General features: G+C 43.2%; 1 protein-coding gene across 3 annotated transcripts in view; it reads right to left on the bottom strand.

The window, feature by feature from the left end:
- The window catches only part of CEP95 (centrosomal protein 95), a 51,348-nt gene that overhangs the window by 18,385 nt on the left and 7,482 nt on the right, over positions 1-25,481 (bottom strand). The window contains exons 2-14 of one of the 3 annotated variants that reach the window (XM_061615544.1): positions 24,473-24,601; positions 22,957-23,064; positions 21,118-21,231; positions 18,546-18,654; positions 13,679-13,794; positions 12,345-12,464; positions 11,784-11,989; positions 9,937-10,009; positions 8,286-8,383; positions 4,344-4,462; positions 3,716-3,797; positions 2,495-2,609; positions 1,263-1,444 (exon numbers count right to left, since the gene is read on the bottom strand). In XM_061615544.1, coding sequence (XP_061471528.1) covers positions 1,263-1,444; positions 2,495-2,609; positions 3,716-3,797; positions 4,344-4,462; positions 8,286-8,383; positions 9,937-10,009; positions 11,784-11,989; positions 12,345-12,464; positions 13,679-13,794; positions 18,546-18,654; positions 21,118-21,231; positions 22,957-23,064; positions 24,473-24,601 — 1,571 coding nt within the window. Of the gene's footprint in view, positions 1-1,262; positions 1,445-2,494; positions 2,610-3,715; positions 3,852-4,343; positions 4,463-8,285; positions 8,384-9,936; positions 10,010-11,783; positions 11,990-12,344; positions 12,465-13,678; positions 13,795-18,545; positions 18,655-21,117; positions 21,232-22,956; positions 23,065-24,472; positions 24,602-25,481 lie in introns of all 3 variants that reach the window. The other 2 variants (XM_061615542.1, XM_061615543.1) reach the window with 2 other exon arrangements.

Raw genomic sequence — 25,481 nt, 5'->3', positions numbered from 1 at the left:
TGGGGGACCCTCTGGAGCATATTTGGGGGGCATTTGGGGAAGGAGAGGAAGGCCAAGTAAGCATGTGGAACACTGGATACATAAAAACAAAGCAACTAGCACAAAAACTAAAAGCCTCTACCCATAGCCACTGTGAAAGTCAGAATTATGTTTGCTGTAGCTAATATTGGAAACTCTCACGCAGAGGGCATTACCAAGTTTTATCTGTTAAAAATACTAAACTGGTACAGAGGAGTAAAGGACTTAGTAGTAGCACCAAGAAGTTGCAGCTCACTGGAACCTCCCATCCCCCCCCCCCAAAAAAACGTAAGATGTGGGAAGGAATTTTGTTAAAGCCCGAACCAAAGCTTTGCCTTTATGAGGCCGAGTTCTTCACTGCTGATCTGGACATAAGATCCTTTTCGAGAAGTTACAAAACCAAAACATCCATGAAGCTTCTCTCAGAAACATAACTGCAAGATTAATAACCAGTCAAAACCACATGCAATTTAGAAAAGGATGCTTGATAAGTATCAGGGCCAGAACAGCAGAGAAATTAAAAAAGGATGAAGGATTATTTAAGCTGTTTTATTATTTGGCTAAACCCTTTGCTGAAGCCATATAACAAGTCCAAAAGAGAAATGAATGCATGTTTCCTAGGTTGCTCATGTCCTGGCACAGCTCCAGCAAATTCACTGGGTGGGTTTTTAGAGAGTCAGCAGTAGAGTAGTGGCAAATTCATAAGTGCAGGGTCCCTTCAAGTTGATCACAGCCATGCCCTCCCCTGCTTTTTTTTTTGCTGTGGGCTGAGAATGAGATCCTTGTTAATGCCTAGGAACCAAGAAGCATGAAAGAGGAAAGTGTTAGCACTGAGAAGACTCTTCTCAGTGGCTGATTTGCCTCTTTTCACTCAGCAGGAAAGGACAAAGGAAGCACATTAGAAGACTCTTCGCAGTGGCTAACACACTCCCTTTCATGCTGATTGGCTTGTAGGATGCTGGAGAGAAAGAGACTCTGCTCCCAAAAAAGTAAAGGGTCTAAGACCTCCGGAGACCCTGCAGGACCAAACCCCTGGCATCAGAGATCTTCCAAACTCTGGTCATGCCCCCATTTAAACAACAACAACTTATAACCTGCTCTCTGGGGAAGCAGCTAAACCATCTATACCCTTTGTGCAATAGGCCTCTGTGCAGCCTCTTCAATGTTGGGTGCGCCTATTTGCCTACTGAGGTTATTGGCCATTCATCTTGGGGGGCTGCATCTTGCAATCCTGCTGCCATTACCTTTGCTCTCAGTTTCCTCTGGTCCTGTTCCTTTTGCAAGCGATCACGCATCTTTCCAGCCGGCCCTCTCACATCTTTCCGAAATGCACCGTCCAATTCAGATGATAGTTGGTGGCTCGATCGAGGTGGCGAAGTAGAAAGTGACCGCTGCCTGCTGGGGGCTCTTCTGGGAAGTGGAGTAGCTATAAGAAATAAGTGCTTCTAATAATAGCTGCTGAACTGAGAGGTGCCTGCAGACACTCTCACGTGGTTCACACAGCAGACTAAGCCGAACAATGACAGTGCAAATGCACAAGAGGAGACTGTGGCTGCTTTGCTCCTCCTTTGGTCCTGGTGCTGTGTACCAAGCCATCGTTTAGCTTAGTGTGCCATCTGTACTCAGGTTCATGGTTTGTCTTGCTCCCGACAAACCGCAAGTTGTGAACAAGTTTCGTTCTTGGGAGGAAAACACACCATGCACCCAGGTTCGGATGACATCCTAAGCCAAAGCACAGCTTAGCTCATAACAGTGCAGCATGGCCAAAGGAGGAAGACAGCGGCTGCTGCACTTCCCCAGAGCCCACATGATCATGTGATCGTGTTAACCCACAGCGACGCTGGCAAGGTAATGCTCAGCCGAGCAAGAACTTTTCAGGGTGAATGCCCTTCAACAGCCAATGGGGTAGAGACAGTGACTCCTGTTTCCAGGGGAACTCTCTGGGACCAAATACTCGGCTATCCCATATTCCAAGACTGCATTCATTTCATTTTAGCCCTTAGATTCACACTTTTAAATAAATTTCTTTTAAAAAAAACCCATTAAATGAATACAGTCCATAATACTGATTTTGCTTAAATCCCTAGGACTAGCCATTGCTATCACCATTACACAGTGATGCCAATCCAGGCTCAGCAGAAGGCCTGCATTTACTGAAGGAAGTCCCAACGCACATAAAGAAAGCTGGAGTTACCCAGTATGTAAGACAACAGGGGTTGCCAAACGGTGGTCCGCAAGCTTTGTTCAGACAGCCCGTGGCTTTGGAATTTTATGGAATTCAAATTGTAATACAGCATAAAGAAATAAAAGCAGCAAAAATACAATTAAAAATCATACAGCATCTAGCATGGCACTTTACAATTGCTACAACAAAGTAATTAAGTGATCCACCAAGACCCTCAGCAACTTTCAAGTAGTCCATGGAGAAAAAGGCTTGGGAACCACTGTAATGAAATATAACACTTAGAACGGTTACCTGCTTCTGGTTTCATTTGGCGGTAATCCATGATGCTGTCACTGTGTTGAGAAAGTTTATCTTCGTCAGCCGATGACTCCTCCTTGCTTCGTTCACCCAAAGCATGCTTTAACATCTGTTGTTTGAAGAGAATGGTCCGTCTGTCAAGAGTTCATTCCAGAGGTCTCCAATAGCATTACCTAGCACTATCTGTCCATTTCTAGTTGGTTAAAACAGCAGCCAGAGAATTCCTGCTTCAAGTATATATAGCCCCACCTTTACTACAAAAGCAGTGCGAGCCAGTGTGGTGTAGTGGTTAAGGTGTTGGACTAGAATCCCCACACAGCCATGAAGCTCACTGGGTGACCATGGGCCAATCACTGCCTCTCAGCCTCAGAGGAAGGCAATGGTAAACCACCTCTGAATACTGCTTACCATGAAAACCCTATTCATAGGGTCACCCTAAGTCAGGATCAGCTTGAAGGCAGTCCATTTCCATTTTTACTACAAAAACCAAGGCCACCACTTTGTGGCAACTTGTTTGCATTTATCTTAGCCTGGTCTACACCTACAGCAGAATACTTGGTAGAATCCTGAGGTGGCAGAGTGGACTGTATACTACTTCAAAACTCTATAATTATTTTGGGTATCACTTTTAATATTAGGAAGATCCTCTGTGGCGCAGAGTGGTAAGCGGTGGTAACGCAGCCGAAGGTCTGCTCACGGCCAGAGTTCGATTCCAACAGAAGGAGGAAGTCGAATCTCCGGTAAAAGGGGTCGAGGTCCACTCAGCCTTCCATCCATCCGTGGTTGGTAAAATGAGTACCCGGCCTATGCTGGGGGGTAAAGAAAGGGCAGGGAAGGAACTGGCAATCCCACCCTATATATTCAGTCTGCCTAGTAAACGTCACAAGACGTCACCCTAAGAGTCGGAAACGACTCGCACTACAAGTGCGGGGACACCTTTACCTTTTAATATTAGGCTGTCTTTGGAAAAAGTCAATCCCTAGAAGGACCAACCTACATTTATTGATTTTATTATGTTAGTAAAGCTCAGAGCTGTGTACTTTGGACCCCAAATGGTCTCCCATCTGGTCACTTTGGGCCACCAAGATTTTTTAATTCAGGGGCTGACCCTGGGTTGTCCCACACCACTCGTTTTCTCACAAATTGTTAACAGCAAAAGGAGAATTGCACTATACTGGGCGAAGATACTATCAAGAACAGATGGTGCTTACTTACTGCATCTAATTCATTCAGCCTGCGGGAGAGTTTCTCTGACGTTTTGTGCAGCTCCTGGACAGACAGCTTCTCTTTCACCCTTCTGTGGGGAAAAGGTTCTTCTGCAAGTGAGTCTGTGATGGAACTTTCCTTCTGGCTGAGAAACCACAAGGTGTCAGGGTATAAATGAGTTTTGCTTTCTCCACCAACTGGTTCATTTCAGCAACACTCAGGCACCATGGTGTCAAGGACAGTATCCCCAAGACTTAGCATTAGAAGCAATATGATGAGAGTTCATATACAGGTCCCAGTAATCACACTGGCCTCCCTAAATATTTAGCAACGTATCTGACACATCTGGAAAAATCTGTACCCAGCTTGCATGAGTTGGTTTTTTTAAAGGAACTAATGAAGAACATGACAACCGTAGTCGCTGATGACATGACTTGTTTGGAGGAAGAAGCAAATATTGAGGTTGTAAATCAGGAGTGGAGAGCATGTTTTGGTTGAGGGCTACATTCCCTTGGAGGCAATTTGTAAAGGGCCATATGTTGATGGTGAGCAGAGCCAGATCATCGCTTCACACACCATCTTTTTCTCTTCAGATCATTGCTACCCCATACCATCACATGAGTCTAGGAACACATACCTTTTTCCAACAAACAGATTCCTTTGTTTAGGTCTTGTGCTTTGTAGTGATGTGAACTGTCGTAACAGGTCCTTCTCAAAGTAAGGAGATCGTATATCCTGAATGTTCTCATTTATTTCCTTTTAGATGGGGAGTAAGAAAAAAAAGCTCTAGAAATATATTTTGAGTTCTGAGCAGCCAGCATTAAATGAACCCTTTCTTTTTTTAGCAAAACACTCTTCAAAAAAAGAAAATCAGCAATGCAGTCTTGTAAAATCTCAGGACTCCTGTATCTGACTCACAAGTAAAACCTGTCACAGGTCTTTCAGGCAGTACACTTTGTTAAGGGAAAGATTTGTGGATGCACTTCCATTAATGGAAAAAAACAATGTAAAAAAGAGTATAAATAATGATAATGATATGTCCTGCCTTTCCTCCCAGTAGGAGCCCAGGAGACTAGGGTAAACTGACTTTTGGCTGAAACAATAAAGTCATGTTTACATTCATCATTTCAGTAGAAGTTAACATCTAAGATACAGACATCATACTAGCATAAATTCATGTTTTAAGAGTCTATCAACAAACCAAGTAAATTTGCTTTGTATCTGCAGAACACTGATGTTACAAGATGACCATACAAGCCTTAGACTGCTTTCCTGTCCACTCCTGGATCAAGATCAAGCTCTTCCTCCTCTCCTCTAAAGCTGTCCACAGCTTGGTTCCCTCTTATGGCTCTGCCCACACATCCCAATATAACCCCATCTATAAACTTCCCTCCTCCACCACCACCGGCACACAGCCACCCCAAAGTCTGCTCTCTTAGATGACTGGTCTTTCACCCTAGTGTACCTAGAACTTCCTCTTAGAACACCTGTGTGATGCTTACACTCTCACTCATTCACTCTTCCCCCCCCGCCCATCAAATTCCTCCTCCAAACCCATTTTTTTCTGGGAAGCCTATGATATAACTCTTTAGTCCTCATCCCCTCTCACAATTAAGCCTATGCACATCTAACTGAGCTCTGCACATATTCTTCCATCTACCCTCGTCTCCAACTTTCTTCACTCTGTCGGTTGCCTCCCATTTAAATGTTGTTATAAGCTCCTTGGGATGGAGTTTTTGGGGTTACCCTGCAAAACGCCAGGCAGATGGAAGGCATCACCAAAATAATTATACAGCCATGAGAGTGGCTGTATACTATAGTCAGCTGGGATTTTTCACATTCCGCAATGTTAAATGGAAAATATCCCCCCATGCCATTCTGAGGCTTCCCATAAGCTCATTTCAAAACAAAACCTTACAAAACTTATAGTCCTGAACTCAGAAATGCTTGCTTAACAACCCTGTCAATTTTCATGGCGATACACAAAACAGTCAGAGAGAATCGAGAGTTCAAAGTGTAAAAAGAGAGAAAAAAAACTCAGAGCCCTTTTGGACTTTTTTCTGCGAGTTCTCATAATCTGTTGAAATTCATTAAAAATCAGCCATGTTCACAGAGTACCTGTAATCCTAATACTGACCTTGCCCCATACTCTGACCTTCACCTTCTGCAGTTTAAAAGTTAAAAAAATGCCTGACTGATTTTTAATTAATTTAAGAAATTTTGGCTTGAAGCCAATGATAACGCGGGGCATGTTCAGTAAGAACCAACTGTCAGCGTTCGAAAAGCCTCACAGCTGCTGGGCTTGGCTAATCAGAGGGCCACACCCACACCAGACTTGACACGTGAGACAGTCATGGCTTCCCTTGAAGAATCCTGGGAAGTGTAGTTTGTGAAGGGTGCTGAGAGGAGACTCCTATTCCCTTGAGAGAATGGTTTAACAGTCAGCCACTCTGATTGAAGGTCTGTGAGAGGAACAGGGCGTCTCCTAGCAACTCTCAGCACCCTTCACTAACTACACTTCCCAGGATTCTTTGAGAGAAGCCATGATTGGCTTTGAGAGAAGCCATGATAAATTGTTTTAAATTATGTTTAAATTGTTTTTAAAAGATGTGTTTTTAAATTTGTATATTTGTTTTTAATGTTTTTAGTTATTGTAAACAGCCCAGAGAGCTTCGGCTATGGGGCGGTATATAAACACAATAAATAAATAATGATTGTCCAAAGTGTAACAGAGGCCTGTTGTGGGCCAGGGACAGCTTTGTCTTAAATTTGGGTGGGAAGTAGGCTTGCCAGGTTCAGGGCTGAGACAGATCCTGTATCTTTAGAAGAGAAGTCAGCCAAGTGTGGGTGTTCTTGCAACATTGTAATGGGAAAAACCACAAAGTGGAATTCTCCCTTCCTCCTGCCCTGAACCTGGCAACCCTAGTGGCAGGGTTCTGTGCCTTCTGTAGAATAAAAAGGTGGGGGAAACACTGAAAAGCAATGATACTGTTCACAATGTTTTCCTTTTGGAAAGAAAAGGGACTTCCCTTCTGCCCAGTGCCCACCCACCCAATCTCCTCCCCTCCCCCCTCCCTGCCCCTCCCCCAGGTCAGTGTTGGACTACTACCTGGGAGACCAGGGTTTGAATCTCCACATAGCCATGAAGCTCACTGAGTGACCTTGGGCCAGTCACTGCCTCTCAGCCTCAGAGGAAGGCAATGGTAAAACCACATCTGAATACCATTTTTCATGAAAACCCTATTCAAAGGGTTGCCATAAGTCCGGTGGGACTTGAAGGCAGTCCATTTCCATTTTCAAACGTGACTGTACAGGAATAAATCCCACTGAACTCAAAAATTATGCAAATAACCAAACCCATCCTCCCTTCTCCTCCCTCCTATCCCCTCCCACTTGCCCCTTCCCTCCCCCTTCTTTTGCCCCTCCCTCCCCCTCCCCTTCCAATCCCCTCCTTCCCCTTCCCCCTCCCCCCCTCCCCATGGTCAGTTTTACCTATCTTAAGCATGATTGCACAGAAGTAGATACCACTGAACTTAATCATGCAAATGATCAGACCTGCCTTTCCCCCGCTTCCCCTTTCCTCTCCCTTTCTCCTCCCCTCCCCTCTTCCTCCTCTCCTGCCCACTTCAGCCCTCTGTCCCTCCCCCTCCCGGTCAGTTTTACCCATCCTAAGCATGATTGCACAGGAGTAAATCCCACTGAACTCAATAAGCATGCAAATGATCAATCCATTCTCAGCAAACTTGCACAGGATCCCATTTCTTACCTCCCGGATTAAAAAGCAGGGAAATTCACTAATCTTTGGAGATGGCAGGTGTTGCCACCACTCACCATATGCTCAGAGGCACATGTTACCAAATTCTTCCAAGCTACACAGGAAGTGGATTGGACTGTGTTTGCATTTTGACAAATTTGTAGGGCAGTACAATATCTCAGAGAGGTCAGGTGTCCTGCTCCCTTGGTGCATTCACTATAGCTGCCCAATTTCCCTGCTTTTTCAAGTTTGATAGAAAGATCTGTGGGCTATAGGTACATTCTTAAACCGCAAGTTTTTTTGCCTATTAGTGAATAATACTAATGATCATAGTAAAATTGTTGCTTATTGTTTTATACAATATAGATTTTAGCATTTTAATTTTCAAATGGCTTTATATTGCAGTTTAAAGTTGTACACTGCCTCAGGCAACCCAGTAGGGCCCCACTCATACAGCAGGATATGTTCTAGGGCCCAGCCGAAAAACGAGAACCACTGGAAAGTGGGGCCCTACTGTATTCCAGCCACCCAGAGCCCGCGAGCTCCCCGCCGTATAGTTGATCACACGCTCCAGCTGACAGCAATCAGCTGTAGCACATGAACTCCCCGCCTTACAGCTGACCGCGTGCTACAGCTGATCAGCTGTACCGTGTGATCAGCTTTAACACAGGGAGCTCGCACACTCCAGCTGATTGCTTGTCAGGTGGAGCATGGTGGCTGGAGCTCCCCACGCTGGTGCCACCATATTAGCAGGTCACCGAAAAGCGGGGCCCTACTGTACTATAAAAATGTATCAGCACCCAGTAAGATAGAATGATCAGTTACCTGTCTTTCGTCATCTGTGTCATGGTCTGGCACTGGCTCATCAGCTGCTTCATCCACGCCAGCTTCTGATGGTGGCTTATCATCTCCAGGTGGAAGATCTGACAGGAGAAACCACAAGAAATTAGCTTGGATAGTACTCTTCTGTATAAACAAACCACAAGTAGTGACAAACTCCCAGTCGCAAAAAACTAAGTGCACTTGACACAACATGTGACAACGGGGTGAAAGTACTGACTGGAGACTTTACTGTTACAAAACTACCTTCATGTGAAGCCTTTTTATAGATTTTCTGCCAGAATCATTTGTGGTAGGATGTTTTACTTATAACCCAAATCTCCAAAAGAAAAAAAGGAAAAGAAAAAAAAGGGGGAGATCATTCTTTTTCTCCAGCTATGCCTATTACAAGGTGGTTAACCACAATTTCTAGAACTGTTTCTCTTCAGCAACGTAATTTACCAAGAATTCTAGCAGAGAAAAGGCTTACTGGTAAATGCTAATTGAATGTTTTTGCCAACAAGAATTTGTGTTTCTGTGGTCATTAATGCTACACTCGCTTTTTAAAGTATGCTAAATTGACAAATTTAAAACGTGGTGCCCTCCAGATGTTGGTCTCAACTCCCATCAGCCCCAGCCAATATTCCCAATGGTAAGGGATGATGGGAGTTGTAATCCAACAACATTAGCAACCCTGTACTGGTTTACAATGTAATCTGAGACAATCTACTAGAGGAAGTAAGATAAACTGAGTCCAATGTGACTTGCTCATGGATAATGGATGAGTCTTAAGAATGGTAGAGCTCTTTGAGGGAAAGAAGCTCTAACAGAATTTACTGTATCCTTTTTTAAAAAAACCCACAATTCTCAGATATGCTTTGCAGGGGGAGGGGGCGCAAATTGAACTAAATGGGCAGAACAATCCAACTCAGGGGAAGCCGGCGCAACAGGAGCCAGCAGGAAGGTCCACAACAGCCAGTTGCCATTCGGAAGCCTCCGGCTGGCTGTACGTGGGCTCAGACGGGGGCTGCATGCAGGGACCAGAAAGTAAAAGCCAGCTCTCACAGATACCACCGGAGAGTAAGCACTCTCCATTGACTTCCACTGCAATTATTTTCTTAGACTGACCTTTTCCCCAGCATAACTGCTGCCTGGATTGGGACCTGCAGGAGTGCTCCAAACACAAGTAGGATGTGGCCTAAGTCCCCCACCCTCAGCTCCTCCTCTGACACCCCGCCAGAACATCCCTTTTTCAGGCCTTCCACTGGCTGCCGCCGGATCTGCTTCCACCAGGCTGGGCTTCCCTGGCAGACCCATGGCTGAGCTAGGTGGGTCCTGGCTACACCACAGCTAAGCTGGGACCTAGTCAGCTCAGCCGGGGATCCACCATATCCAGTCCTCAGCCCAGCATAAATAGCAGTTGGATTTATTCAGGTCAAATGTTCCCTTAGAACTAGAGTATTTTCACGGGACTTTAAAAGAAAGCAAAATAAAAGCAGCAGCAGCAGCAAGGCTCACAAGGAGGTCACTTCTACAATTACTGGATTTTCAAACATTTATTTCTCCCCATGTCAAACAGCATGAATTAGAGTAGCAGAACACTGGTATTTGAAGAGATTTTAGAGTACAACTTTCAGTGACTCAAGGTTTGTCCTACCAAAAGTGGTCCTTGATAGAGAAAAGATGTCACCTGAAGGGGTTGCTGCCTCTTGCCCAAGAGACTCTGCAAGCTGCAAAGTGCAATATTCAAGTTAGAAAAACTAATATCCAAACCTTAAAAACAACCATAGAAATGCATTTCCACAACATTACTTTTAAATGCAATCACAAACTACTTATTAAAAGAGAATAAAAACAAATAAAATTATAAATCCATTTGACTTTATTTGGCATAGCTTTTGCTGTTTCTCATTTAAAAAGTCAATACCTTCAAGGGTCCATTTTGACTCAATCACACTCCAAAAATAGAGAAATAATTTCTAATTCTCATAATAGGTTATCATCTTATTTATCCTTTCTCTTCACTCCTAATATCATGCCAAGTGTGTTTGCCTCAACATACAGAGAAGATCCCTAGTTCTATTTGTGCAATTAGAAATGCTTTGCTAGCAAATGGAAGTCAGTCAGTCTCACTCTTTGGTACAGCTAATAGATTAAGTATTACTTTTTGATGTTCCTGTCAAACAATATCTTCAATATCCCCTAAAAGGCTTCTTATTACTTTAAAAGGGACTCATTGTGAAGATATGCCTCTTTACCACAGTAGGCACTGGGATGTCCCTGTATTTTAATATCTGTAAATATGGTAAGTGCGGGTCTATTAAGTGATATATGGTAAGTGACTGAGTGAGAGGGGGGAGTACATGGGCTAGAATGCTGGAGAATGCTGTAAGATGATTGGCTGAGTGTTGGAATGGCTGAAGGTATAAATGAGAGGATGACAGTTGAGTCTGGGGGGAGTTGTTGGGGAGTCGTTAGTGGAGAGTTATTTGGATGAGTTGGTTGGCAGAGTTCTGAGGGAGGCTTGGATTGTATTTGGCTGATATTTAGGCAAATTATATATGACCAGAAACATAAAGAGTGACACTGTATGAAACCATACACTTGTTAAATCTACCTTACATAATCTTGTTATTTCCTGGTGTTTATAAATAAATATTTTATTGGTTTACCAAAAGCCTGATCCTTGGCTGGGGTTGATACAGACCAGAAGGGTGGGCAGGGTAATACCAAAAGCTGGAGAGAAACAGTATCAAATGGTGGCAGCGGTGAAGAGAGAGATATTGTAACATCGTCAAGCATATAGAGCAACCCAGGGCTGTATACTTTATAGACAAAGTACAGGGGGCTTGTGGACAGCAAGGGCACTCAGACACATAGTAACAAGAAGCCAGAAGGAGACTAAAGGCGAAGTCTCAGGCAGTATTGTTTACAGGAAGTGGCTGGTAGTGCTGCCTAGCAGTGGGATCTTGTGAGATCTGTGCTAGAGCGTGTGAGAGAACAAATAAAAACCGAGATCCTGACAGGTGGTGGTCCTGGTGGGAGTATCACAGGTAGAGCCAGCTGTGGGATCGTCACAGGCACCTCCTCCCAGTAGTCTTGAATTTCCACCATGCATGTGTAAGATGCATACTGAGTACAGGCCACTACCCAACACACTAACATATTTCTCTTTACTCAGTCTTTCTGGCTAAGAGACCATTTTGGACATGGCTGTAAAGTCTATATGACTTATAGACTATATGACCTATATAGTGATTTTTAGCTTAAGATAGCAGAGATGGCATAAAATGTTGAGCATAATAATTCAGGGAGAAATATACTCCTTCACTTATTCCTCTGTAATTGAAACATGCATATTAAGGTTCCTGATCCAGAATTCCTAATGAAACAGGAAAGCCTAGCATCAGTAATCTGAAAACAGTTTAAATATGTACCCCAAGGTGATGCAATACCATTGATGCAAACAATACAAACAGAAATAAGGGAAACTTCACTACTTACATTGGAGGATGCAGGTCCTTGAGGTTTAGCCAGTGATGGTGAACGTCTGCCTGAACCACCACTGCCTCTTTCAGTTAGGCAAGGAGGCCTGGATACAGAAGGCTGGTAGGGTGGCTGCAAAGGGATAGCTGAACGAATTGGTTCCCCAAGCTTTTTTGCACTGGAACTCAGCTGCTCCCTGGGCAACTCAGTAGATTCTGCTGCTCCTTAAGAAAGAAAAGCAGTTTAGAGGCTCAGTTCATGTCCTTTTTGAGACATTCATTTAATTGAATAAAATGCACAGACAGTATTAAAATATACTAGATCACCAAACAAAGGTCAGCCCCAGCTGGTGTAACACAAAGGTAACTGTTATTTCAGGGCTGGGGAGCCTTTGGCCCTTCAGATGTTGGACTCCAACTGCCATCAGCCCCAGCCAGCTTAACCAATGGTTAGGGACGAAGAGAGTTACAGCCTAGCAACATCTGGAGGGCAAAAGGTTCTGCCTTATTTGATTAAAATACAACTGACACCAGAAAAGACACCTAAGAAATAATCTGAGATTCTTAGATATACATTCACCTTGAGTTTCTGAGACAAGAGCTCTTCTGCCACTGGAGCGTATACTAGATGGTCTCCTAAAAGCCACAAGCTCTTCAAATTCTGCAATCTTCTTAGATATTTCTCTATCTGCAGGTAACTCTAAAAAATGGAAAATGTAATGGTAGCATTTAAATGCAACTGTTCAATTAAGCAAAGCATTGTAACTGTTTAGTTATTAAAAACAAAATGCATCAAAGATGCCAACCCCCACCCCCTTGTGGGGACAAAATGAGTAAATACTGTGCTAGAATGAAGTTGCATCTGACTGCAGAAAAAATGAAGTTGTTTTTTTTAATGGAATGTTGATACCTCATTTAAACAAATATCCTGTTCATTCATTAATTTATCTCACTGAGGAAGAATGCCTGATATCAGGTTAATGATCAAACAAAAACATTGCGCAACAATGCAGATTTGTGTTCAGCGACTTGGCATATCTAAGAACAAACGGCTTCATAGCACGAAGCCATCAAAGCAATGTACAAGATAAAAATAAATCACCAACTCTAAAACCCATAAAACTATTTCTGCAAATGTGCAACTAATATTCCATAAATTACTGGGTCACATCTCAGGGAAAGCCTTCTTAAACAAAAATGTATACAGACTGGACACTTCTTACCACAACACTGCAGAACTCGATTTGATTGGATAGTTGGTTGTTTGTGAATTGACATCTCTGATAGCCAACCTTCAAATTTAATGGAATTTGTTGTTTTGAATGACTAACTTGTGAATCTCTCTCATGGAATATAATCTCTATGTGGAACAGACTATTTATGATTTATATAATTTGCTTCTGACTTTTTTTAAAATGATCAGGCAGGTATGACTGCTTTTCCTTATAAAGGGGGTCTAGGTTAGGGCTTTATGACACAGCAGAAGCAGAGCATGTCATACCAAACACTGCTACATATTAGGACACAATAAAAGGTACTGTAGCAGAGCCTATTCAGGGTCAGGGAGAATCAGAAATTTTCATTTTTGTTTGTAGTCAAAGGATTAGAATTTATTCCATCTCTTGGTGTAAGTGACTGAATCTTATGAATGTTTAATTCAGAAGACACTGTAATGAAACAGATTTTATAACTGTTTGCCTTATCCCTGTTCACCTCAAGTAAGTTGTGTGTGTGAGGAATGTTTACACTGGAATGGAGAGAAATTGCCTGCTCCCTGCAGCAACCTCGTGCATCCCTCGTGGTTTGGGGGGTTTTTTGGTGGGGAAACAGCTTCCACAGGGAAGGAACTATTTAAAGTGATCTCCACGCACTAGCCATTCAGATTGGGCTGCTTTTTGGATAGGTTGAACTCACCTTCATTTCTTAGAGAAAACAAATAAGCTGTGTCGCCAAGTTTAATTAGCTCACTTGTAGATTCTGAACCATCTATCTCCCATGATGGAACATATATCCCTGATGACTGAAGAGACCTAAACAGAATGCAATGAAGTAAATTAGTTCACTTGACTTGGCCACAAAGGGGCGCTTCCAGCTGAGAGATGCACAATTCAGTACCAAGGACCACTTCTACATGTTTATCAAATCAAGAACGCAATACAACTACATTAACCACAGAAATGCCTTTTGCCGTAAGTTCAACCCAATTACATTTGTCCTGAAATCCTATGCAACTAGGAATAGGGATAGTCATACATACATTGTACCAAATGCATTAGCTGCATAATCAATTTTATTTCATGGCACTATGGTGGAGGAGGAAGAAAGCTGTAGCAATATTTTCTCTCAGGCTCTGAAGAGAAACATATCCCTAAGATGAAAGAATAAGTTCAACACATTCCATCAGCTTACAAGAGGCTATGCTAGTAATATGCTATACTGTACTGTTTTAGTCAAACACTTTAGTCCCTGGCTGCCTGAAAGAGGCAGTAGTGAGACCACTCCTGAAGAGGCCCTCCCTGGACCCAGAAAATCTTAATAACTATAGGCCGGTAGCAAATGTTCCATTCCTGGGCAAGGTCCTGGAACAAGTGATTGCAGGCCAGCTCCAGAGACTGTTGGATGAGACCGATTATCTGGATCCATTTCAGTCGGGTTTCAGGCCTGGTTTTGGCACGGAAACAGCCTTGGTCGCCCTGTATGATGACCTTTGTCGGGAGAGAGACAGGGGGAGTGTGACTCTGTTGATTCTCCTTGATCTCTCAGCGGCTTTCGATACCATCGACCATGGTATTCTTCTGGGGAGACTAGCTGAGTTGGGAATGGGAGGTACTGCATTGCGGTGGTTCCACTCCGACTTGGCAGGTCGCCTCCAGAAGGTGGGGCTTGGGGAACATTACTCGGCACCCTGGACTCTCCAGTATGGGGTTCTGCAGGGGTCAGTTCTGTCCCCCATGCTGTTCAACATCTACATGAAACCGTTGGGTGCGGTCATCCGGAGCTTTGGAGTGCGTTGCCATCAGTATGCTGATGACGCGCAGCTCTATTTCTCCTTTTCATCTTCTTCAGGTGAGGCTGTCAATGTGTTGAACTGGTGCCTGGCTGCGACAATGGCCTGGATGAGGGCTAATAAACTGAGGCTCAATTCAGACAAGACTGAGATGCTGTTAGTGGGTGGTTCTTCTGACCAGATGGTGGATGTCCAACCTGTTCTGGATGGGGTTGCGCTCCCCCTGAAAGAGCAGGTTCGTAGCTTGGGGGTTCTCCTAGAACCATCTCTGTCACTTGAGGCTCAGGTAGCCTCGGTGGCACGGAGTGCCTTCTACCAACTTCGGTTGGTGGCCCAACTACGTCCCTATCTGGACAGGGATAACCTGGCTTCTGTTGTCCATGCTCTGGTAACCTCCAAATTAGATTACTGCAATGCACTCTACGTGGGGCTGCCTTTGAAGACAGTTCGGAAACTGCAGCTTGTGCAAAATGCAGGATCCAGATTGGTAACAGGGACGAGACGGTCCGAACATATAAAACCGATTCTGGCCCGCTTGGATTGGCTGCCTGTATGTTTCCGAGCTCGATTCAAGGTGCTGGTTTTGACCTATAAAGCCTTACGCGGCTTGGGACCACAATACCTGATGGAACGCCTCTCCCAATACGAACCCACCCGTACACTATGTTCAAAATCAAAGGCCCTCCTCTGGGTGCCTACTCCAAGGGAAGCTCGGAGGGTGGCAACAAGGGAGAGGGCCTTCTCAGTGGTGGCCCCCAAATTATGGAATGATCTGGTTGACGAGGTGCACCTGGCGCCAACACTGTTATCTTTTCGGCGCCAGGTGAAGACTTTCCTCTTCTCCCAGGCATTTTAGCATGTGTTTTTAAATTGTTTTGAATTTTAAAATTGTGTTTTAAATTGTTTTTAAAATATGTTTTTAAATTGTATATTTGTTTTAATGTTTTTGATTGCTGTAAACTGCCCAAAGAGCTTCGGCTATGGGGCGGTATACAAGTGCAATAAATAAATAAATAAATACCAGCACACCAGCTCTGTCTGGTTCACCAGTTATGGCCATAGCTGGACAGGGTAAGCTTGATCACTGTAGTGCACACACTGGTAACCTCAAGACTGGATTACTGCAATGCACCCTATGTGGGGCTGCCCTTGGCCCTGGTTTGGAAGCTTCAGTTGTTGCAAAATGTGGTGGCCAGACTGATGATGGGAGTACAGGGCCAACAACATGTGACACCACTCTTAAAACATCTGCACTGGCTGCCAGGTTCAAAGTCCTTAATTTACAAAGCTCTGAACAAATTAGGTGCAGGGTACCTTAGGGACCCCTTGAACCTTTATATCCCAGCTTGATCACTGAGATCTTCTGCAGGAACAACACTGGTCATCCCCCAAGTTAGTGAGGCTCATTTGACAGGAACAAGAAGTCAAGCCTTTAGTGTCACTGGCCCAGTGCTGTGAAATGTTCTGCCCACAGAAGTTCAGCAGGCATCTTCTGTTTTGACTTTTAAATGCCTGCTGAAAACTTTTCCATGCCGCCAGGCTTATACAGACAATCAAGATGGTATCTTTGTGCAATAGTTAATGAATTCTGATTTTAAATTTTTACATAGTTTTGTCACGTACGCGTGTGTGTGTGTGCATGCGCGTACACACACACACACACAAGAAGGAATGTGGTCTGAGAAGGAGGAAGACAGGGTCAAACAAACAAGTTACAACAGAGTCAGTGAAAGGAACACAAACATTACTCTTTCTGTCTCGCACCTCTCACCCCACCCCATGGTTCAGGTAAGCAACTACAAGCATTGTTGTCTCCCATCCCAACATTTCCTGGGCTCCTACTGGGAGGAAGCATGGGATATATGGAAATGCTGGAATGAGAGAGAACAATGCTTGTAGTTGCTTATCCAAATGAACGCACTCACTAAGACTAACTAACAGTCTTAGTTGTAAGGCTTTTGATAAAGATACACTGAAGGAATTTCTTACTATAAATATTTGTCTTTGGAAGCAGAATGGAATCAATTGAGGGGAACAAGTGACCTCAGACATTACAATGACAAATTATGAATGGACATTTTGATTTTGTGTTGGCAGTGATTTGTACATTCATCTATTATCATTATCATCATCATCATCATCCTCCCCCCCTTCCCCCCAGAAGGAACCCAGGGCAGCAAACAAAACACCAAAAATATCTATAAAACATATTAAAAACAAAACATCTTTAAAAACAATTCCAACACATATGCAGACTGGGATAAGGTTTCTATTTAAAAGGCTTGCTGAAAGAGGAAGATCTTCAGCAGGCGCTGGAAAGACAACAGAGACGGTGTCTGTTCAATTAAGGGGAAGGAATTACAAAGGGTAGATGCCACTACACTAAACATCCAATTAGTATATGGTGTGGAAAGGACCTCCTGATGACATGGTATCTCCAGAAGGCTCTCACCTGTACAGCACGGTGATTGACTGGGTATATAAAGGATAAGATATTTCAGGTATCCTGGTCCCAAGCTATATAGGGCTTTATACACCAAAACCAGCACCTTGAACTTGACCTGGTAGCTAATGGCCAGCCAGTGCAATTCTTTCAGTAGCAGGATAACACGTTGTGAGGTCCCGCCCCCTGCCCAAGTGAGCAGTCACACCGCTGCATTTTGCACCAGCTGCAGCTTCCAGACCAGCCTCAAGGGCAGCTCCTTATAGAGCACATTACAGTAATCCAGCCTGGAGACTGCAGAAGATTAAGCAATAGCTTGCTACATCTCCCAGAATGGTAGGAATAACACCAAGATACTGCATGCTGTCTTTTTTGCAGTCTCCAAGCCACCTTGGTGGTCAATGAATCTGAGAGGTGGGGTACAAACTCAGTAATTAAAAAAAAAAATCCTTGCTGAGCAGACAAGTTCAACTCCTAAGTGACATCACCACATATGTTCTCTTTGGCCTTTATAGTGAATACGCAAAATGTGATTACACCTGCATTGACTTCCATGTGATATCTTCTCGGGATGCCTGAGTGGTATAATGTTTGAAACCAGTCTCGAGTGTTGCATCCCTTGCTGATTTCATTATCACATCAGTGATAGATCTAGGGTTGGATTTGGGTCTAAAGTCCAGGATCTCCAAATGACCACTCAGAGTAGCAGACAACAGGAATAGCAGCAAACAGACCTTGCATCAGCACTTGGGTCAGCACGTCCATGCCAGGGCTGACACTGGTCAGCATCTTTCATCTTAATTTTAAAAGATCTTACAGCAAGGGGGCAGTTGGTCAGGCACGTACATGGTTATTGATGCTCATTTTATTATTTTTATTTTAAATATACATTCTCCCTTTTTACAACAAAATGGTGTTTATAGAAAAGTAAATGCATTTAGCATCAGGGCAGCAGAAACAAACTCTGTTTTATTCCTGTAGTCATGGTGACACTATGAATACAGTTTCAGAAATATGAAACAGCACATGTTTTTTGTATCAGGGTTGACCAACTTTTCTGGTTTTTTCTGGACCAACATATCAGGAATGTGGAAGCAGTTGTGAAACGTGGAATGGCAGGGAGTGAGAAGGTAAGTGTTAATTGAGTCCTTCACAACTACAGTAACATGCATGGTCATCTAAAGAGGGCTCCCTGTTAAGACCAGGGTCTAAAATTACCTAGCTGCACCACTACATCACCTAGGCAAGCAGGGAAGAATGCACTAACATGTTAAGCATTTTGTAACATGGTAAAGGATTTGGAAGCCAAACTAACTATGAACCTGCCTTACCCTGTGGCTGATGGAAGTGTTAGGGAGGGAACTGGTGCATCATGTCCACCTTCTTGCTCTTCCAGACAAGTGCTTTGGACTTCATCTTTAGCCATCTGGTTAAGATCTTCTTTTTATAAACAACGTTATTATTAGCAAGGAAGCAGACAGACCTCTGCCTGCCACAAAGACAAAGATGACAATGCCATCCCTCCCCACCCCACACCTGTGCAGTGGCATATCTGCCAGCATATGACTAACCAGCAAGATCTTATTGTTGCACATTCTACTGGCACAGAGGCTTATGTGATTCACCATTCATTTACATAAGGCACTGTTATGAAGACAAATTCAGTTTCATCCTCTATCAGCCACTTCAGGCTTTTACATTTGACAGGTTAGATTGTCCTGGAACAAACTTTTTTTTAAAAAATAAATAAAAACCAACTGTCTGCTAACACATTTAGTAATTTGTTTCCTACATAAACATTTTCTGTTACAAGGAAGCTCAGCTGAAAGGAGCATTATGTTAATGTTTTATGTTAGTACCAACGGCCCTAAAAATGGAAGGCTGAACCAAGTTATATCACTTTACCAGACTAATGTGGAGAAGAATAAAGAATATGACACAGCTCAGGGACAGAACCCATGACTTCCATGCAAAAGGACCCCAGAGGCAACCCCTCGCATCTCCAGGCAGGCCGGGGGAAAGATCCCTGCCTGGAACCCCAGATCCATCATCTGCCAGAGTAGGCAATAATGAGCTTCAGGGACCAAAGCTCCAACTCTGTATAGGACAGTTTTCTATGTTCCTATATAGGACAATGAAAATAAAACTGAAGGTTTGAACACAACCAGTTGCTCCCCTGAATCGACTTCTGAAATGCTGAGGAAAAGCTTAGATTCTCACTGAAACCTCCTCTGTTGGCAGAAATCAAGTTATCTGGGACATATTCAAATTGCTTTAAAACTGCAGCACTGGCTTCCTGCTATCTTCTGGATACAGGTCACAGGGTTACTTACTGCCTACAAAGCCCTGGATAGCCTGAATCCTGCATACCTTGGGAAGCACACATTCCCATATGGGTCTACCCATTCCCTTCATTTTTGCAGGGATGGGAGCTGCTTCGTCCCCTCTTCTCCTGTTGTGACCTGGCCCTACCATAGCATCAACTGCTTAGCAAGGCCTGACATTTTATGAGTATAACAAGCTGTTTTTGTTCAGGCAAGCATTTTCCAACAGCAGCCTGATATTTTCCATAATTGTTTTTTGCACATCATTTTGAATGATTATGGCTTTAAAGTTTTAGGAATATACATATAACACTTAAATATAAATGTGCATAAAACCTTAAGCTTCCATATTTCTTACTAGAGGCAGGCATATTGAAGGGTTTGCCGAACTGGCTGCTAGGTCACATTGTACCACACGCTAAACTTGCTGCAAATGCAGGAGAATTCTTTCACCAGCAATGTGTTCCTAATAATTCAAACCTTCTTTAAGAAAAAAAAAGAATCAACCGCCTAATATTGCTCAGGAATTTGATTAAAGCTTATAGATCATCACTGTCTCCCAGAACTGAAACTATGTTCAGAGCAGGGAACTAGATATACAGAAAAGCTTGCCACGCCCTTGAGAATCATCAACACACCAGCAATATACGTTTAAACCTGGAGGAGGAGAGTGCAAGGTCTCCCCCCCTCGAAAGATTAAGGATTGGGACTCGGTGCCCAACTCATAATTGAACCATGGCAACTTCCTGCTTTTGGCTTCTTACTAGAGGGTCATTTCTATATTTGACAAACAGTAGATGTTTTTAGTGACAGCCCAGTCGTCAACTGTGACTGTTTAGCAGAAACCTCAGCTTCAAATAAGCTCCATGATACAGCACATGCTTTGCATGCAGAAGGTCCCAAGTTCAATCCCTGACATCTCCTGATAAGAGCTGGGAGCATCCCCTGCCTGAAACCCTGGAGAACCACCGCCAATCAAACATGGCCCACAAGTCCTCCCCATTTGGCCTGAGAGGCCATTTTTCCTAAACCATCATGTCCCCCCCCCCATTTTAGGAACAGTTTCAATACAAACCATTTTGTGCTACAGGAGCAGCAAAACCCCTTGCGCTACAACTCCCAAGCGCCCAAAAGCCAAATGACTGTCAGGAGCTCAGAAAGCACTGTGCAATGGAGAGGACAACCCACTTGTCAATCTTCTTACAGCATAATGGCACCAGATGATTGACAGGTGGGCTGTCCTGCCCACACTGTCAGGTGGCACATGTGGTGGAGCCAGATAAGGATCTAGCTGGGCAGGCCAAAAAGGTTCCCCACCACTAGTGTAGATAATACTGCGCTATATGGACCAATGGTATAAGGCTGCTTCCTGTGTTCTTATGGATGTTCCCATAATACCAGCCTGACAGTATTTGAGAGCCAGTGCAAGTCCTTTTAGTTGATGTTAAGCAAGAAGTTTAATGTACTCTTTTTTTTTTAAGAACACCCCTCTAGAAAGGGATACAAGTACATACAAATAAACAGAATATTCTATTTGCCGAGAAGCAGCACATGCCATTTACTATGCCCTTTCTCTCACCGCCATTCTGAGAAGCAGTCTCGCTGATTTCTTCTGTAAGGTACTCAAGCAAGCCATCAAATATTTCCAAGAGATTTCCGATGGACTCTTTATCTCCTTTCACGATGTTCTCTCCTTAACAAAAATCTATGTTAATATCTTGGCAGAGGAGGGGGGGGAAACACAAGGTTGGTGTATGCCTTTAATGATCAGGATAATAATGGGCTGGGCTGAGGTACAGGCACTTGACAAAAAGTCCTGCTTAAATAAAACTAAGGCCACAGTCCACTTAAACCAGTAACTGTACCACACAATGGACTGTTTTCTGTTGGGATGTTCATTACATTTAGCGGAAGCTTATTTGGGCCTTAACAGGGAAATTCTTAGCCAGAGAAAATCGTGCAGAGGCAGCTTCCCTTTCTCACTCCAAATCTCTCAGATTGCTTTTTGAATTTGGAGGTCCTTGGAAAGCATTTGAGGGTGCTCCACAGAGCAGAGTGTTGAAAAGGAAACTCATCACATGATTCCAGTGACCTCACCTCTGGGTTACTGGCCTAAAATAGGAGGAAAGAAGCAGGAAATGCCAACTCTATGGCTTTGCTTAATGTGCTTCATAGGCAGCTTAACAAGTATTAGAACACTTGGGGTGCAATCCTGTGTGTAGAAGATTCCTCTAAGCTCAAAAGAACCCCATCTCCCCACCAACATGCAACAATTTGCCAGGAGAGAGACACCTGTTTCTGACATACTTATATTTGTAGGCCTTGGTGGGGTCTTGGCCCTCCCCACGGTGCTAAAGGTACAGTTCCATGAGCAAAGCCATTATCTAAAACTGTGACATTTTGTCTTTAGATAATTGCTACTATGGCTTAGAGTCAGCCAGAAAAAAAATCAGCTAGAGTTGAGCCCCAGCTGCCTTCAATATATATTTTAGCGACAGAAATTGCAGACGTTCTAGGCAGTATCTAATGAAGTCATTCTGTTAGCAAAAGGGAACTTCCCTTCCTTCTCCCCTTGCTACAACACCACCTAAACCTGTGCTGGGGTTTCCATGTGGATGTACAGGGAAAGGAGAGGGAAGGGACATTCCATTGCACAAACAGAACTACTTCATTGGATACCACTCTCAGAATGTATGTTTAAACTATTGAACTATTGAAGATTTAGGAAGTCTCAATCAATTTGTCTTACTGGAAAAAGTAACTTCATAGAACAGCAAGATCTGAGCACGCTTACTCAGAAGCACACTGAGACACATTCCCTAGTACATGAGTTTAGGATCACAGCCTATGTTACAGATTTCAATTACATAAAAACACTGATTAAAAGAGTGGGAACAAAGGAAAGCATCAAGTTTATACAAATATTAAATACTGCTCTTGAAAACGACAGGGTCGTATCCAATCAAGTTATTGTGTCAGCCCCCCCCCCCAATCTTCCTCTCCTTCCTCTGCAGCCCTCCAAATCTGCTCTGCTGGTTCCCACAATACTCCAGAGAAGATTTGGAGATGGGGGCATGCAATGTTTATCTTAATAAATTTTATCTGGGTTGCTGAACGTAAATGTTGAGGTTTCTTTCTTGTTGCCAAGGTAAAGGAGGGCACAGCCCCTGCCCCAAGCCCAACCAAGTTTTAGTTGGGTAGAAAACAATAGAGGCTGCTATACATTCTACTAGGCATGGGAATAACGCTCACTGAACCCAACGAAACTTATTTTTGAGAAGACATGTATAAGATTGCACTGTCAGACTTATATACATCCAGCAGAATTAAATAAATTATTGCTGTCCCCAACCACAAAAGAACTGAAGAATATTTTGTGCATTTTCCCAACATGTCTTATTATACTATGGGTACTCACCAGTTATATGTGATAAGCTGACCTGCAAGTAGTCCAAAGCCAAAGAATCTATTACCGCCTGCACATTATGTGCATCATCTTCAGGGCAGCTAGATGTGGCTATGACATCTATAAAATAATAGAAGTGCATCATGCTGTTATTTCACTGAACAGTATACTGCATAAGCTGCTTCTTATGTAACCTGAGATCCCATAAGTGAGTTAGCAGATGTGTATATAACTGTAGATTGCATGTAACAATTCAGTGCTCTCAGGGATCAATATAGTAAAAAAAAGTTCTGCTGTGGACACATGCTCACTAATCTCAGTCATATCATGATTAGGAAATTTAAAGAGCAGTTCCATCCAAACAGATGGAAGCTAAATAAGCAGGCCCAATGGCTATCAATCAGTTCAGACACAGCATTATCCTGAAATGTCTGAAAGCTATCCAGACATTTGTGGAAGGGGGTGAAAAGAAGAAGTGCCTGGAAGAGGAATAAGGCAGGCAGGCAGAAGGGGCAGAGTATATCCAAAGTTGGTCTAAGATTAGTTCAGAATTTAAGATTTAAGTTTGGTTCCTAGGTGTGAGTGTTGGACTATGACCTGAGAGACCAGGGTTAGAATCCCCACATAGCCATGAAGCTCACTGGGTGACCCTGGGACAGTCACTGCCTCGCAGCCTCAGAGGAAGGCAATGGTAAGCCCCATCTGAATACCACTTACCATGAAAATCCTATTTATAGGGTCACCATAAGTCGGAATTGACTTGAAGGCAGTCCATTTCCATTTTCCCAAGTTTAGAGGAAGGGTGGGGAAACTTTTCCAGTTGGAAAGCCAGATCTTCATCTCCCCAATCCCCCGGCAGGCCACCCACTTCTCATTCATCTGACATCATAGTGATATCAGATGACGCTTCCCTCTGAAGCCCTGATTTTGGGGACTTGAAAGCAAACCTTAAGGCATGCTCCGGCCTTCCCTGGGTGGGAGCGCACCTCCAAATGCCCCCCCTTCCAGGGATTGAAGGCGCGCTCCAATTGACCCATCAGCTGAAGAGCACATAGGAGCACGCCTTCAAACGCCCCCCCTCCATACTTCTACTTCAGACCTCTGTGATCTGAAAGAAAAGCATGGAGGGGGTTGAAGACATGCTCTGATCTGCCCATTAGCAGATGGGAGGATGGGAGTGTGCCTTTAAATGCCCACCCCCACTAGTGATGTCAAAGTTATGTCAGCTGGAGGGTGTGGTTTGCCAAACTGGATCCCTTGGGGAGGATGCAATTGTCCTGGAGGCCAGAGGTTCCCCACCCCTGATATAGAGCATATTTTCCACCTGTTTAGTTACAGTTAGGGAGTTAGACTTTTTAAAAAAAATGTAAATGTGTTCTTACTCAGTAAGTTTTTAAAAGCTCTTAGAGACCATATGATGTCCATTTATGTCCAGCTGTACTCACTACATTATACAAATATGCATATCAACATGAACAAAAAGCATCATCTAGAAAACAAAGACATTGGAGGAGACATGCATTCTTACCTGGCACTCTCTCTCCCAGTATCGATTCATAAAGATGAATAAATACCTTAGCTCCACAGTCAGAGAGATTATTAACATGTAGATCTAAGTTACATTTTGTCAGAAGATCATTGGCAACATTAATCCATTCTGTGAAAATAAGGAGATGAAACATTATGCCTTTTCAAAGAACATGTTTGCATAAAGAAGACCCAGAATCTTCTACTAAGGACTTCAACTTTTTAATCTCCATCAAAAACAGTGATTTTCTGAAATAATGAATTAGGATCCAAAATTGCTATTTACTTAATAATGCATACATTAATCTCCAGCAATTAAATTAGCAGGCCTATTTCTTTATGACCATTACTGTAACTCAGGATGCACCAACATTCTCACCAAACTTGGTGGGTGGAAGAAGTAGTATTTAGGGGCCAAGATCACTTCTAGGATTATCAAGGTTAGTAAAATGAAACTGATCAAAGTTTTTAAATATTTCAAAATAAGATACACAGACATCTTATTACAAAATAATAATTTTGAAATAACAGTTTCAAAATATGATACACAGGGATCTTATTATTACAAAAATCCAGAAAATGCTAGCTTAAAATGTGACATTTGTTTCATCTGTCAGGCTAGTTCATCTGTCAGGCTAGTGGGAGGTGTTACAGGGTCGCAGTAACTGCGTGATGTCACAGAGAATTCAGAAAGTAATGTGTACAGTGTTGCTTTTGATTTTTTTAATGTTCTAATTTAGTATCTTCAGACTTCTTGTTTTGGTGCTTGGGGGTATTATTAGAAAGAAAAAAGGTAACATGAGAATCGATCACACAATTCTTTTCTGGATCATTCCATCCATAGGTAAAAATCTGACCTTTGCATTTTTGTCTTAATCATATTTCTTCAGCTGTAAGCCCTCTGGGAAGAGTAATGTAATTCCTTCTTCTAGTACCTAGTATGATAGTAGGAAACCTGCACAGCAAATTAGGCCTGAAAGGCCATCTAATTTGGCCTCGGAGGCCGTTTT

This window comes from Rhineura floridana, chromosome 3, assembly GCF_030035675.1.
Source record: "Rhineura floridana isolate rRhiFlo1 chromosome 3, rRhiFlo1.hap2, whole genome shotgun sequence".
NCBI classification, from domain to species: domain Eukaryota; kingdom Metazoa; phylum Chordata; class Lepidosauria; order Squamata; family Rhineuridae; genus Rhineura; species Rhineura floridana.
Note: the sequence above shows the minus strand (reverse complement) of the source record. Positions and strands in the feature narration are given on the sequence as shown.